This window comes from Lepidochelys kempii, chromosome 1 (genome assembly GCF_965140265.1).
Source record: "Lepidochelys kempii isolate rLepKem1 chromosome 1, rLepKem1.hap2, whole genome shotgun sequence".
Taxonomy (NCBI): domain Eukaryota; kingdom Metazoa; phylum Chordata; order Testudines; family Cheloniidae; genus Lepidochelys; species Lepidochelys kempii.
This window is the reverse complement of record NC_133256.1, coordinates 313,524,196-313,538,101: the sequence shown is the minus strand read 5'-3', so window position 1 is coordinate 313,538,101 and position 13,906 is coordinate 313,524,196. Positions and strand designations below refer to the sequence as shown.

Here is a 13,906-nt window from a genome sequence, read left to right as displayed (position 1 = left end):
TTGACGGAGGTAGGAAGTCTAACATGTCCAGGGGTGAAGGGTTGGACGGAAAACAGTCCTGAGCCACATTTGCAGAGGGTATTGGCACAACCTTGTGACTGGAACCACAGGTATGCATGTAGACATGTGGCCTAAGAGCCTCAGGCACATGTGAACTGTCATGGAAGGCTGGGACTGCAGACTGAGAGAAAGGCTACAAATGGTCTAGAAATGGTTAATTGGCAGGAATGCTCCTTGAACTCGTAGAGTCTATTAGGACCCCAATTAAATCGTTTTTCTGAGTGGGGACCAATGTTGACTTTCCTGTGTTTAGGATGAAACCCAGGCAGTCGAGTAAGTGCAGTGTGATGCATGCATGAAAAAGAACTTCTTCCCTTGACCTGCCCCAGAGCAGCGTGTCATCCATACAGGAAAACATGGATTCCCTTCTTCTTGATGTACACCGTCACCACAACCATATATTTGGTAAAAATCCTAGGGGTGGATGACAGCCCAAAGGGAAGGACTGTGTACTGAAAATGGTGGTTCACCACAACAAACCAGAGAAATCTGTGGCTCAGGAGAATCGCCATATGGGTGTAAGCATCCTGAAGGTCCAGAGCAGCAAGCCAGTTGTTCTGAGTCAATGTGGGGAGGATAGTTAATAGGGTGACCATATGGAACCTCACGTATCTGGTATATATGTTGAGGTTGCGGAGCTCGAGAATAGGTTTTACTCCTCCCTTGGATTTGGGAACCAGGAGGTACCAGGAGTAGAAGCTCTGACCCTGGTGTTCCAGAGGAACTTCCAGCACCACTCCCATGGCCAGTAAAGAGAAGCCTGCTTGAGGAGCAGTATCTTATAAGAGGGGGCCCTGAAGAGGGATGGGAAGGGCAGATGGGTGCGGGGAAGGAGTGGAGAGGAACTGGATAGTTTAGCTCAATTTGATGATGCTAGGACCCAGCTTGTACTCTAGCCCCAAACATCGTAAAAGCGAGCTAGCCTGTCCCCAGACAGAGGCAGAGTAAAGGGAGTGATGACTGGACCACTGCTCTGGTCCAAGGAGTCAAAATGGGCATTTGGGGGGTGCCAGGGGAGGGCGTGTTGACTGGCTGAAACCCAGACCCAACTGCCTGCACCTCTGGGATCTATGCCCCTTTCTGGGATAATCCAACTGTTTTGAGAGACAGAAGGCTGCCAAAAGGTGCATTGTGGACAGTATTGTTGCTGTCTGCACTGATGGTGTATACATCCCAAAGGAACACAGGGTGGGCCCTATAATCCTTGAAGGTGTGCAGGGTCTTGTCCATCTTGTCTGAAAACCAACACCCAGCACCGAAGGGCAAATCCTCTATAGCCTGCTGCACATCAGGAGCAATGCCCAAATTCTGCAGCCAGGACGCCCTTCTCATGGTCACCACAAAGGACAAAACTCTGGCCAAAGTATCCACGATGTTCAATACAGAATGCAAACGACATCTTGGCCACTAAATAGCCTTCACTGACAAACTCCCAAAATTGCTCTCTGGAGGTATCAGGCAGCTGGCCCACTAACTTAGACATATCTGTCCAATTTACAAAGTCATACCTGGACAATGTCTGCTCATTCGTGATCTGTATTTGCAGGGTGGAGATCCTCCTGCCCCTTAAATCCATTCTTTTGGAGTCCTTATCCTTAAGAGTGGACTTAAATCTGCCCTGTTGGGCTCTGTCATTCACTTCAGCTACGACTAGGGAGTTTGAGGCCACATGGGAGTAAAAACCCTCAAATCCCTGCACTGGGATGAAACAGCATTTCACCGAGCACTTTGCAGTAGGCAGTACTGAAGCCAGTGTGCTCGGGAGGACTTTTGTAGGCTCTAGGAATGCATCATTAGTAGGGAGGGCTACTCTCCCAGGAGCAGATGGCTGCAGGATATCCACTAACTTATGGGAGTTCTCCTGCAGGAACCCTGCATGAATGCCAGGGAAGTGACCATGCACCACAAAATGTCCTGACAGGCCTTGAAATCCTCTGGTATTGGAGGAGAGGAAGAACCAGGCACTGATGAATCATCTGTGGACGAAGAAGAGGTGGTTAACTGCATCAAGGCTGGCTCCCGTTCCCGGACTCGCAAAGCTGGAAAGGACAGCTCAATGGGCTCTACACAGGGAAGGCTCACTGGTGACTGAACCTGCTGTGGGTCCACAGATCCTGCCACTGATCTGCCTGGCAACCTTGCCATAGAGCAAGCTGAGGAGTGCACCCTCTGCGACTGAGGAGCATGCCATGGATTCCCTGGAAGCTACTGATAAGGGTATGGCCAGTAGGCGCCCCATACCAACCGCAAGAAGAGTGCCAATTTGGTGCCCATAATGCTCCATGAATGGTCCCCGATGTGGGTTGGGTGAGGGAAAGCGAGAGGAGGAAGATCCCGACCTCAATGCCGAGGAGCCTTGGGTTTCCAGGGATAAAAGTGGAGCCAGTCCTGAGGGAGCAAGTGATTGGTTTGACTCCTCCATTGCCCAAAATAAGGCCGGGACCAGCATGAATGATGGAAGAGGTACCACCAGCAGCGAGTACGCTGATGCCAGAAGTGGTGTTGACCCCAAAGTCAGCAGCAGTACAAACCAGCTGACAGTGCCAAAGCGAGGGGCAGTGAAAGTAGCCACAGTAACATCCACGGTGCCAACTGCAATGGAGTTTCCTGGTGCTGAGATCCCAGGTACCAAGCCCAGTATTGGCTCTGCTTCCAAAGAGTGAGGAAGGGATGCAGTGCCAACAGACCCAAGGGTTCAGCAGTCCCTCCAATCAACGGGGCTATTAATGACACACCCCTGACCAAGTCCCGGGCCAAAGGAGAGGTCACGATGGAAAGATGGAAAGCATACCACCTGGTATGCTGCCGATGTCAGAACAGTTGGTGCTGGTGTCACCCTCATCGGTACCGGACTCAACGAACGCCCTGGGGCAAGAAATGGAGTCGATGGTACAGGGTCTATAGCCCCCATGATCGGTACTGGGAAATGGTTAGAGGCACCCACGTCATCCTGCGCACCAGCACTAACCCCATGCCATTCCACGCTCTTCCTGGAGAGACGGGAGAGTCCCCATGAGACCTGGAGCAGTCTCAATTGGTCTTATACAACCTTTTCCTCAGCACGCTACGTGGGGAACAGCTCCTCAGTCTCTTTGGAGAGATTCCTGCTCCAGAGTTCAAGGCAGAAGGACTCTTGGAACCTGAGGGCAACCCCTGATCCAATGAGGGTCTCGGTGCTGAAACAGGCCACATGGCCTGTTCAAGCAGGGGCTATTTTAGGCAACGGTCGTTTGCAACTTGAGTCAATTTAATGAACATCTACTCACTGAATACCATTCCTTGCCTCACCCAAGCATAGCTGGCACCACGCGTGGGAATTGCTGTTAGGGATTGTTCCCCAACACAACGGACAATGTTTAAACAATGGTGAGGGCATCACAGGGGAATACTTCACTAAATATAAGTAGCATTAAGGGTATTACAAAGCATATACAGCTAGAAAAAACACTGAACTAGTGACGGAATGTGAATTTAAGACCACACAGAGCTCCGACTCCCGCCACGGGTAGTAAGAAGGAACTGAGGAGGAGGTTCAGGGCGGTGCTGCCTCATATAGCCAAGGGAGGGGCTATGGCCACAAAGTGCAAGTGCTACTTTTTTACAGGTCCTGCTGGGGAAAATTCTCCAGCTAATTCTCCACACACTGAAGTTGAATACACAGCTGTACCCACTCAAAGAATGTTAATTAGATTTTAAAACAATCGCCAAACTAAATTCCATCTGATTAGTGAATGATGCAGAATTATTCATACCTGCCTCCAGAGAAGTTCGAATTTTCCAGTGTCCCAGTTTTTGTCACGTTTCTTCTCAGTAACTACCTTAATCGTGTCTTCTTGTACCTGGGCACATAGCTCTGCTGTGACCGGTGTAGAAGGGAACATTGTTGGGCTAGTATTGATTTCAATCAACCATGGTTTAAAGTCCTCTCCAAGAATAAAGTCTGCCCCATACAGCTCAAAACTGCTCTTCCGGGCTTCAACGCTCTCTTGAGCCATCCTCATGGTGTAGGTAATGGCTTTTTTCATGGATGGATAGATAACATTTCGCCACATATTGCCTCGACCTCTCTTTTGTAAGTACTCCTGAAATTTGGTGCTTGTCCACATATTGTGCCATGGCAATAGAGGATTCCGGTCTGCAGCATTTTTGTATTGTTTCTGGATAGAATTATTGCAAAGATGAATGGAGCTGTGGAGAGAGGACACCACAACTATAGCAGGCAGCAAGCTACACATAATTGTACAATGCTACTCAACTGAAAAAATGCAAGAAACATATTACATTAGAACAAATTATCTTCATATTAAAATCTCAGGGTTTTGATTCTTAAACCTATTTTCAGTTTCCTTCATTAATTCCCCTCTAATGTAAGACAAAGTATGGTCTTATGGTTAAAACACTGGCCTGGGCTCAGGAAAACTGGGTTCAGGTCTCAGCTCTGTCACACTCGCATTTTGTGCCCTGGGGCAAGTCACTTAAGTTCTCCATGCCCCAGTTCCCTGTCTATAAAATGGGGATAATAATGCTTCCCTATCTCAAAGGAGTGTTGTGAAGATACATTTGTTAATGGTCATGAGGCATTGTGATGGGTACCATGTAAGTGCTGATGCTGATAGAGCATCTACAATGGGTTAATTTACCAGATATCCTGCCACTCCCAATCTTTGGTATGGCCCTTGCTAAAAATATGTTCCCATGGAGATATTTAACATTGTTAAAATTGTTTTAACATTGTTCAATTTTAATAAGTTGTCCAGAATTTTCCCAAAAAACTCCCACAGTTCGCCTAGTGCTTTTCTTGAATATTTGATAAACAGACTACAGCATACATAAAAGAACAAACATCCCCTAATGTTCTAAAATGCTCTAAAATTACATTTTCTATAATATTCATATGGATGAGGGCACAGTTAGAATCACTATTTTAAGTTATGACAACTGCTGACTGACACTAAGAGTCTAATTAAAGCACACCACCACGACCCCTGTTCACACTCTAACTAAATGCAACTTCAGAAATCATCAGAAAGTCAAAGCATTAGCATAGACTGGTTCATGAAATTTTAACACTACCATAATTCCACGATCAAAATTCAGGGACCTGACATACTGTAGAATTTTTCAGCCTGTTCATTCACTGTTCTGTATAGCTACATTTTTGTTTATACTTCCTTGGTTACCTGTCTAGATTGTCTAAGGAGAAACGTTGTGTAGAAAATCTCAGATAGCTTTCTTTATAGAACCATATAGTCAGAGGGTTCCAGTCAGTGACAAGAAACCACTGTCTAATATCAAATTTAGTATCATAAATTAGCAATGGTGTCTCAATGTACTTCTGTACCACCCACTTGTGGTCCTTTACTGGAAATTGATCTGTTGCTTCTACTAACTTCAGAATATCATCCAGTCTATTTTTGCACACTATTTCTGGAAGAGAAAAAAATTAAAATAATACGCATGTTAGTGTCTAATAATAATGTATGCAGGTGACAGTGTACAAAAATGAGAGATTATACACGAATGAGAATTTCCATTTATCCTACTTATGCATGCAGGAACAATAGTAGAATATTGATAGATCACCAGAAAGACACTTGTTATGGTAGAATTAAACAAAATCAAACAAATAACCCCCTCCCAGGTTGCTCACATTAATTATGTTTTTTAAACCTTCATTATTCAGACATTCAGACAAAGACATATATTTTACCCGACCCCTGAAAGGCTTACCTGCAACCTAGCGATTATGGGCCCAATCCAGCAAAGCATTTAAGCATGTTCTCAACTTTAAGCATGTGATTAGTTCCACTGACATTAACTGAAAGGACTTTCATTGAAAACAATAAGACTACTCACATGCATGTACTTCAGCACATATTTAAAGTTCTTTGCTGGATTTAACAAGTTTTCCTTCTGCTATTCCTTCCCCAAGATACACAAAGTAACAGAGGTAAGATGTTGAAAACTGTGTAAAAATGACTCTTGCATAGAAAATGGGAAAGGTTCTGATTGGAAATGTTTATGCAGTTATGAATGGCCTGGTGGGACAAACAGCTGATGTACACAGTACATTTACAAGTTGCCTCTCCAGATGATACCCTACAACTTTGGGTAATAATAAACACTTTAAATTAAAAAAACAAAGGAAGCTCTTACCTCTGCCACGAGATTTTGCTCCTGGTTTAATAATCCAGATATTGTGGTTACCATCTATGTCTCGCTGTGGGCTTGTAGACATGATTTTGCTTAGAATCTTTTGACACTGTGTAATGTAATTATGTGCACTACAAATGACAGCACCTTCACTATAAAAAAACAAAATTTTAAAAGGTAATACTTTATGCATAACTATTTTAGAAGAAGCATTTTATGAACTTAGTTTATATAGCTGTCAATATTGCTTTTTTCCCCCTAAAGTACAGTATGAAGTGTTTCTTGCTACAGTGATAGAAATTATTAGATTATGGATTTACAGAAATAAGTCTCACAGGTTACTGAGCTCATTTATTTTGGGTATTGTGTCAGGAAAGTTCTGTTATTAAGGAAATAATCTGCTTATAAAAACTTGCAATAATGGGGTAACGTGAATTATGAAAAGCACAGGAGTGAGGTTAATTGCAGGCTGAAAGAAGGGGGATTTTTTTCTTTAAACAACAAATAGAGGGGTTAGATCCAACATCTAGACAGCCCTGGGCAGGCAGGGCAGCATGAGAAGAATTGGCACCCAGTTTCTGAACACTAGGAAAGTCAAGGCTAGTCTCACCTTTCTTTTCTAGACCTCTTAATTGCATAGACAGCATAAAACATAAAGGAATATATGTCTTCACAAACTGTCTCTCGTCAAAATCACAGAATATGAACTCTTCAAGGTAGGGACTGTGTGTTTGTTGTGTGTGTATGGTACCCAGCATACTTTTGGATGGTTAATGAATAAATAGTAATACTGTTATTTATTATCTATATTGTGATAGTGCTTTGGGACACCAATCATAAACCAAGAACCCTCTGTGCTAGGTACAAAGACAGAACAAAAAGAGTACTTGAGAATGTAATCTAGGTAATCCTTGGCCTGTGTGCATGTGTATTGAGTTATCTGAGCTCCTTCTCCCTGTAAACACTTCTGATCCTGTATGCTCTCCTGATCCTGCAAGGTGCTAAGTGCGTACCGAATGGTGCTCACTCCACTCAACTCATGCTTAAATAAAATGCGAGTTGAGGGAGGGTGGATGCTTCTCGAGAGGTCTCAGCATCTTGCAGGATCAGAATCTATATTTGTTAATTGCTTAGTTATCAAGGTGATGGCTAGGGTAAGATCATAGCTGCTGTATACAAACATTTAAAAACATCAAATCTTACAAATATAGATAAGTTGTGGTTTCAGCCATTTGAGAATATTAGCCTTCACATTCTAGGGGAGAGGAGGAAAAGAAGGTAAATAATCTTTATGTCTGGCAACCGGCTTTGTGCCACTCTGTGCTGTGAACCTGTCATACCTCATCTACCTCAGCAGTGTCAGGCTCAATCAGTACTTAGATGGTAGGCCTTCAGACACCTTGATACTGTTGGAAGAAGACGTTGTACAGATACCCCTCCAAACCAGTTCTAAAACAATGCACCCAATATGGTTTAGGAAGCACTGTGTTGCTGGAAGTATCATCTAATAGGTGAGATTTAAAACCAAGATGTCAGTCTCCTGAACACTAACGATCACATCATTATGGCAGTGGTCAGAGACCCTCTATTGTTCAGGCAACAAGAAAGACCAATTATCCTGATCCGACCATGATGACTTACAGATTCCAATGAATTTCAAAGTCTGCTAAAAGACCCAACCCACAGAACAAGGAGTCAAGGACCTGGTGAATCATTACCATTCTATACTGTCTGCAGCCATGAACACGCTGCCCCCAAAACAGTCCCTTTCTCCCCATCAACACACAGTTCTCCTTGGTTTTCGGATACCCTGTGCTGGATGAAGACAAGAGTGGAAAACTGAGTGACAGTGGAAGAAAACAAAGGCTGATTCAGACAGGGTGACATATAATGAATTCCTCAAAGCCTATGCTGAGCTGTATTACAGACCAGGAGAACCTTCCTATCAACCTCCACTGAGGCTGCCAAATCCCACCCCAAGGAGCTATCCAGGGTGATAAACTGCCACATCAATCCTGAATGCCTGCAACCTTTATCAGAGCCAAGTACCAAGCATTCTTAAGAACTACCATCCTACTTAACTGAATATCATACCCATTTGAGAAGTCTTCTCAAACAGGATGGATCTGCTCTACTTCCACCAACCAAGAGCTCACTTGCATTCCCAGTGTTCAGGACACTCACTCAGTAGGAAGTTATGGACACCGTAAAGGAGTCTTGACTCAAGACTTGTGAATCTGACCCATGCCCTTCATGGCTTGTGAAAGAGTGTCATGAACAACTGGTACCACTCCAACTGAATGAACCAATGCCTCATTCAGAGAAGGAATCTTTCCTTCCTCCTTCAAATATGGAATAGTCCAACCTACACTGAAGAAACCCACCTTGCATAGTTTAGTCTTAGCCAACTACCACCCATCGTCAATCCTCCTATTCCTGAGCAGTTCATAGAGAAGCTACCAAAAGGCCAAAAATGAGCTCCTCCGATTGAGGGTAACATTTTAGCCCTGGATGAATCTGGATTCAGGCCAGGACACGGAACTGAACCCACTTTCGTGGATGATCTGTCAAAGGATAGAGGACAGACATCTATTCTCATTCTTCTGGGCCTCTGTGCAGCATTCAACACTGCTGACACTGAGACAGGTGGCAGGGATCCAGGGTAATATGCTAAAATGGTTTAATTCCTTTCTGAAAGGATGATCCCAACAAGTAGTGAGTGATGGGAAACTGCACCTCCTCAACTAGACCCCTGACTTGTGGGGTTCCACAAGGATCAATTTGCTCTCTGATCTTTTTCAAAATCTATATGCAACCACTAGATGAACCGGTCAGATGACACGGACTCATGTGACGGCAATATGTAGATGACACACAGGTCTTCCGATCAGTCACCACATACAACCGCAATGCTACCACCAGAGCTTGGTTGAGTTCAGCTCTTGGATGAAGCTGAACGTAAGACAGACAAAGGTGATGCTGGTGGGCAGAGGAAAGCATTTTAGAACATAAAACGAGCATAAGAACAGCCATACTGAGTCAGACCAAAGTTCCATCTAGCCCAGTATCCTGTCTTCTGATAGCGGCCAATGCCAGGTGCCCCAGAGAGAACAAACAGAACAGATAATCATCAAGTGATCCATCCCGTGACCCATTCCCAGGTTTTGGCAAACAGAGGCTAGGGACTTCATCCCTGCCCATCCTGGCTAATAGCCATTGATGGACCTATCTTCCATGAATGTATCTGTCTTTTTTTAACCCTTTTATAGTCTTGGTCTCCACAACGTCCTCTGGCAAAGAGTTCCACAGGTTGACTGTGCATTGTGTGAAGAAATATTTCCTTTTGTTTGTTTTAAACCGGGTGCCTATTAATCTCATTTAGTGATCCCTAGTTCTTGTGTTATGAGGAGGAGTAAATAACACTGCCTTATTTACTTTCTCCATACCAGTCATGATTTTATAGACCTCTATCATATCCCCCCCTTAGTTGTCTCTTTTCTAAGATGAAAAGTCCCAGTCTTATTAACCTTTCCTCATATGGAAGCTGTTCCGTGCCCCTAATCATTTTGTTGCCCTTTTCTGAACCTTTTCCAATTCCAATATATCTTTTTTGAGATGGGGCGACTACATCTGCATGCGGTATTCAAGATGTGGGCACAGCATGGATTTATATAGAGGCAAGATGATATTTTCTGTCTTATTATCTATCCCTTTCTTAATGATTCCCTATATTCTGTTATCTTTGAAGATCTTACAGCCACAGTGCAGTCCACATTGGTTGAAGATACACACCCACAATTGGTCAATTCAGCGTATACTCTTGGATTCCTTGCTGACACGGAGCTCTCACATAGCATTATCAACTAGTAACACTTTCTACCATCTTTTGCTTGGCTAGGAAACACTGTCCCATCCTGGCAGACAAAGACCTAGCCTCAGTTATTCAGCCTGCATCATCTCTTGGCTGGATTACAGCAGTGCAATGTATCTGGGCACAAAGCCATCAGTATTTAGGAAACTTCAACTAGTACAGAATGCTACAGCATTTCTCCTCAGCAACACAGGCTACTGGGAACATATCAAACCTGTCCTCCAATCCCGATACTGGCTTCCCATAGAATAATGAATCTGGTTCAAGATCCTGGACTTTATTCTATGCCCAGGATATCTAAAAGACCATTTAAAACTCCAGGATGAAGACTGTGATCCACAACTATGCTCCTCTGGAACAACGGAATTCTCAACAGTAAAACTTGTCTGTGTGGGAGACAGAACTTTCCCTTGGGACTGTCCAAGAATGTGGTATGAACTCCCCCAGGCACTAAGGACCATCATAAACCTTTCCACTTTCTGCTCTATATCAAAGGCACAATTCATTGACCTTGCCTTCTCTAATATGAACACATAGCAACAGGCATATTTATTTATTTTTTTAAAAAGGACACACACAATCAAAACAAGGTACTCTGCTGTGCACACTTTTCCCTCTGAGAGTAGATGAGAGAACAAACATCACATGAAAGATGTATAATCATATAGTTTACTGGAAGGCACTCAGACACTATGGTATAAGTGGCCCCATAAGAACTTGAATAGAATAATCCCATTGCACTTTTTGACAGGTTTCAGAGTAGCAGCCGTGTTAGTCTGTATTCGCAAAAAGAAAAGGAGTACTTGTGGCACCTTAGTGACTAACCAATTTATTTGAGCATAAGCTTTCATGAGCTACAGCTCACTTCATCGGATGCATTCAGTGGAAAATACAGTGAGGAGATTTAAATACACAAAGAACGTGAAAAAATGGGTGTTTATCATGCACACTGTAAGGAGAGTGATCACTTAAGATAAGCTATTACCAGCAGGAGAATGGGGGTGGGGGGGAGAAAACCCTTTGTAGTGATAATCAAGGTGGGCCATTTCCAGCAATTAACAAGAACGTCTGAGGAAGGGCGGGGGGGAGAATAAACAAGGGGAAATAGTTTTACTTAGTGTAATGACTCAACCACTCCCAGACTCTATTCAAGCCTAAGTTAATTGTATCCAATTTGCAAATTAATTCCAATTCAGCAGTCTCTCGTTGGAGTCTGTTTCTGAAGTCTTTTTGTGGAAGAATTGCCACTTTTAGGTCAGAAATCGAGTGACCAGAGAGATTGAAGTGTTCTCCGACTGGTTTATGAATGCTATAATTCTTGACATCTGATTTGTGTCCATTTAGTCTTTTATGTAGAGACTGTCCAGTTTGACCAATGTACATGGCAGAGTACCAATGTACATGATGGCATATATCACTTTGGTAGATGTGTAGGTGAACGAGCCTCTGATAGTGTGGCTGATGTGATTAGGCCCTATGATGGTGTCCCCTGAATAGATATGTGGACACAGTTGGCAACGGGCTTTGTTGCAAGGATAGTGTGCATGATAAACACCTATTTTTCATGTTCTGTGTGTATATAAATCTCCTCACTGTATTTTCCACTGAATGCATCCGATGAAGTGAGCTGTAGCTCACGAAAGCTTATGCTCAAATAAATTGGTTAGTCTCTAAGGTGCCAAAAGTACTCTTTTTCTTATTCACTTTTTGTAAGAATACGCATGTTAAAACCCAACTGTCCTGGCCAGAGTGTACCTCAGATAATTCCATATTGCCTACATAAGTACTCTCTGTAGTTTCAAATGTAAACAGTGTCCTGTCCTTCCATCTTGAACTGTTTTGTAGTACAGCTGTGCACTGCTAAGCCGTGTGCTATGGTAGACCTTCCATGTGGTAAGTTTAGTAACTTCATTAAAATCAGTATACACTGATTTACACCAGCTGAGGATCTGACCCTATATATTTGTATCGTGCTTTGAGTTCCTTTGATGAATAGAGCTATATATCAGAGGGGTAGCCGTGTTAGTCTGTATCCACAAAAACAACAAGGAGTCCGGTGGCATCTTAAAGACTAACAGATTTTATGATGACTACAGCACCTCCTTCGTCAGGCCCTTTAATTATAATGTCAGAGTTATTTTTGAGGCTGTGGATGGCATTAAGTTCTGTACGGCTGAGGTTATGGGGCAAGTGATGCTGTTTGTATACAATTTCAGCCTGTGCACGTCTGCGGAAGCACTCTATGTAGAAGTCCAGTCTGTCATTTCGACCATCAGGAGGAGTCCACGCAGAATTATTCTTCTTGTAATGTTGGTAGGATCAGTGCGCTGTTCAGTGGTGTGTTGAATATATTCCTTGAGTCGGAGCTGGCAAAAGTAGGCTTCTAGAGCTATAGATGTGCAACATATTACGAAAACAACGAGGAGTCCAGTGGCACCTTAAAGACTAACAGATTTATTTGGGCATAAGCTTTCATGGGTAAAAACCCACTTCTTCAGATGAATGGAGTGAAAATTACAAATACAGGCATAGATATACTAGCACATGAAGAGTTACTTTCAAGTGGAGAACCAGTGATAAGAAGGCCAATTCAGTCAGGGTGGATGTGGCCCACTCCCAGTAATTGGCACTCTTTGCCAATGAGATGAGTGGCTGGCTCATTACAAAAGCAATTTTCCAATTTGGTATTGACTCCTCCTCATCAGTTCTTGGAAGGGGACCACATCCACCCTGACTGAATTGGCCTTGTCAGCACTGGTTCTCCGCTTGTAAGGTAACTCCCTTCTCTTCATGTGCCAGTATATTTATGCCTGTATCTGTACTTTTCACTCCTTGCATCTGAAGAAGTGGGTTTTTTACCCACAAAAGCTTATGCCCAAACAAAACTGTTAGTTTTTAAGATGCCACCAGACTCCCCATTGTTTTTGTGGATACAGACTAACACGGCTACCCCTCTGATACTTGACAACATATTGGGGGTTGGACTGGATGATCTCCTGAGATCTCCTCCATCCTGGATGACCTCCTCTCCTCATCTTCTATGATTCTACGATTACAGTATTTCTTATTGGAATTACGGGTTTATTTCTAATCTGAATTTACATTTAGGGCCAAAATGTGATACATTTACTCACAATGAAGATTATCTTACACCCTTTACAATAGGGCTATTTGTGGGGTAAAGTACTATTCATTGTGAGTAAGGGAATTATAACCTAACCCTTAATCAGGACTTTAATTCAAAACAGTTAATTGGAGTTGTGAAATCTTACTGAATGAGACAGTAGTACTGTTCAATTAAGTCTTTCCATTCCTCCTCACTAAGAATTGCAGACGCGTCCATTGCTGTGTCAATGTCCTCGTGTTCCATCTGCCCAAGGTAGGTTTCACACACCTGGCAAGCCATGTCTATTAGTTTTCCAGGAAGTTGCTTGATTTCCTTTTCATCAGAATCTACAGGAGTTAAAAAAAGCACGTGATTTAGGACATGTCAGTGAGGTAAGTACATTTCTGGAACATATGTACAATTAGAGAAGCAAGTCTTCCCCAAAGTATGGGGAACCTCTCACATTCGATGGCTTTCTTCTGGCTGCAATAGATTTCTTTTTTCAGTTTGAGAGTTTTTATTGTTTTGTACGACAGAAATAAAATGAGAAAGGAAAAATGAATACATTCAGAATGTGTTTGCAAATGACTCCCTAGTTGAAGTTACATTGGGACTGCCACTTAAAGCAGGACTAAAAGCCCAGTGTGAGGGTGACAGGACCCCTGCCAAAAAGAGACACTGGTGCTCTAGTCTAGTCCATCATGGTTACTCCTGAG

The 13,906-nt window shown here is 43.2% G+C and overlaps 1 protein-coding gene across 1 annotated transcript in view; it reads right to left on the bottom strand.

Moving 5' to 3' along the window:
* The window catches only part of TTLL8 (tubulin tyrosine ligase like 8), a 58,465-nt gene that overhangs the window by 6,041 nt on the left and 38,518 nt on the right, over positions 1–13,906 (bottom strand). The window contains exons 8-11 of the mRNA XM_073341863.1: positions 13,357–13,537; positions 6,217–6,365; positions 5,241–5,487; positions 3,813–4,248 (exon numbers count right to left, since the gene is read on the bottom strand). Coding sequence (XP_073197964.1) covers positions 3,813–4,248; positions 5,241–5,487; positions 6,217–6,365; positions 13,357–13,537 — 1,013 coding nt within the window. The remainder of the gene's footprint in view (positions 1–3,812; positions 4,249–5,240; positions 5,488–6,216; positions 6,366–13,356; positions 13,538–13,906) is intronic.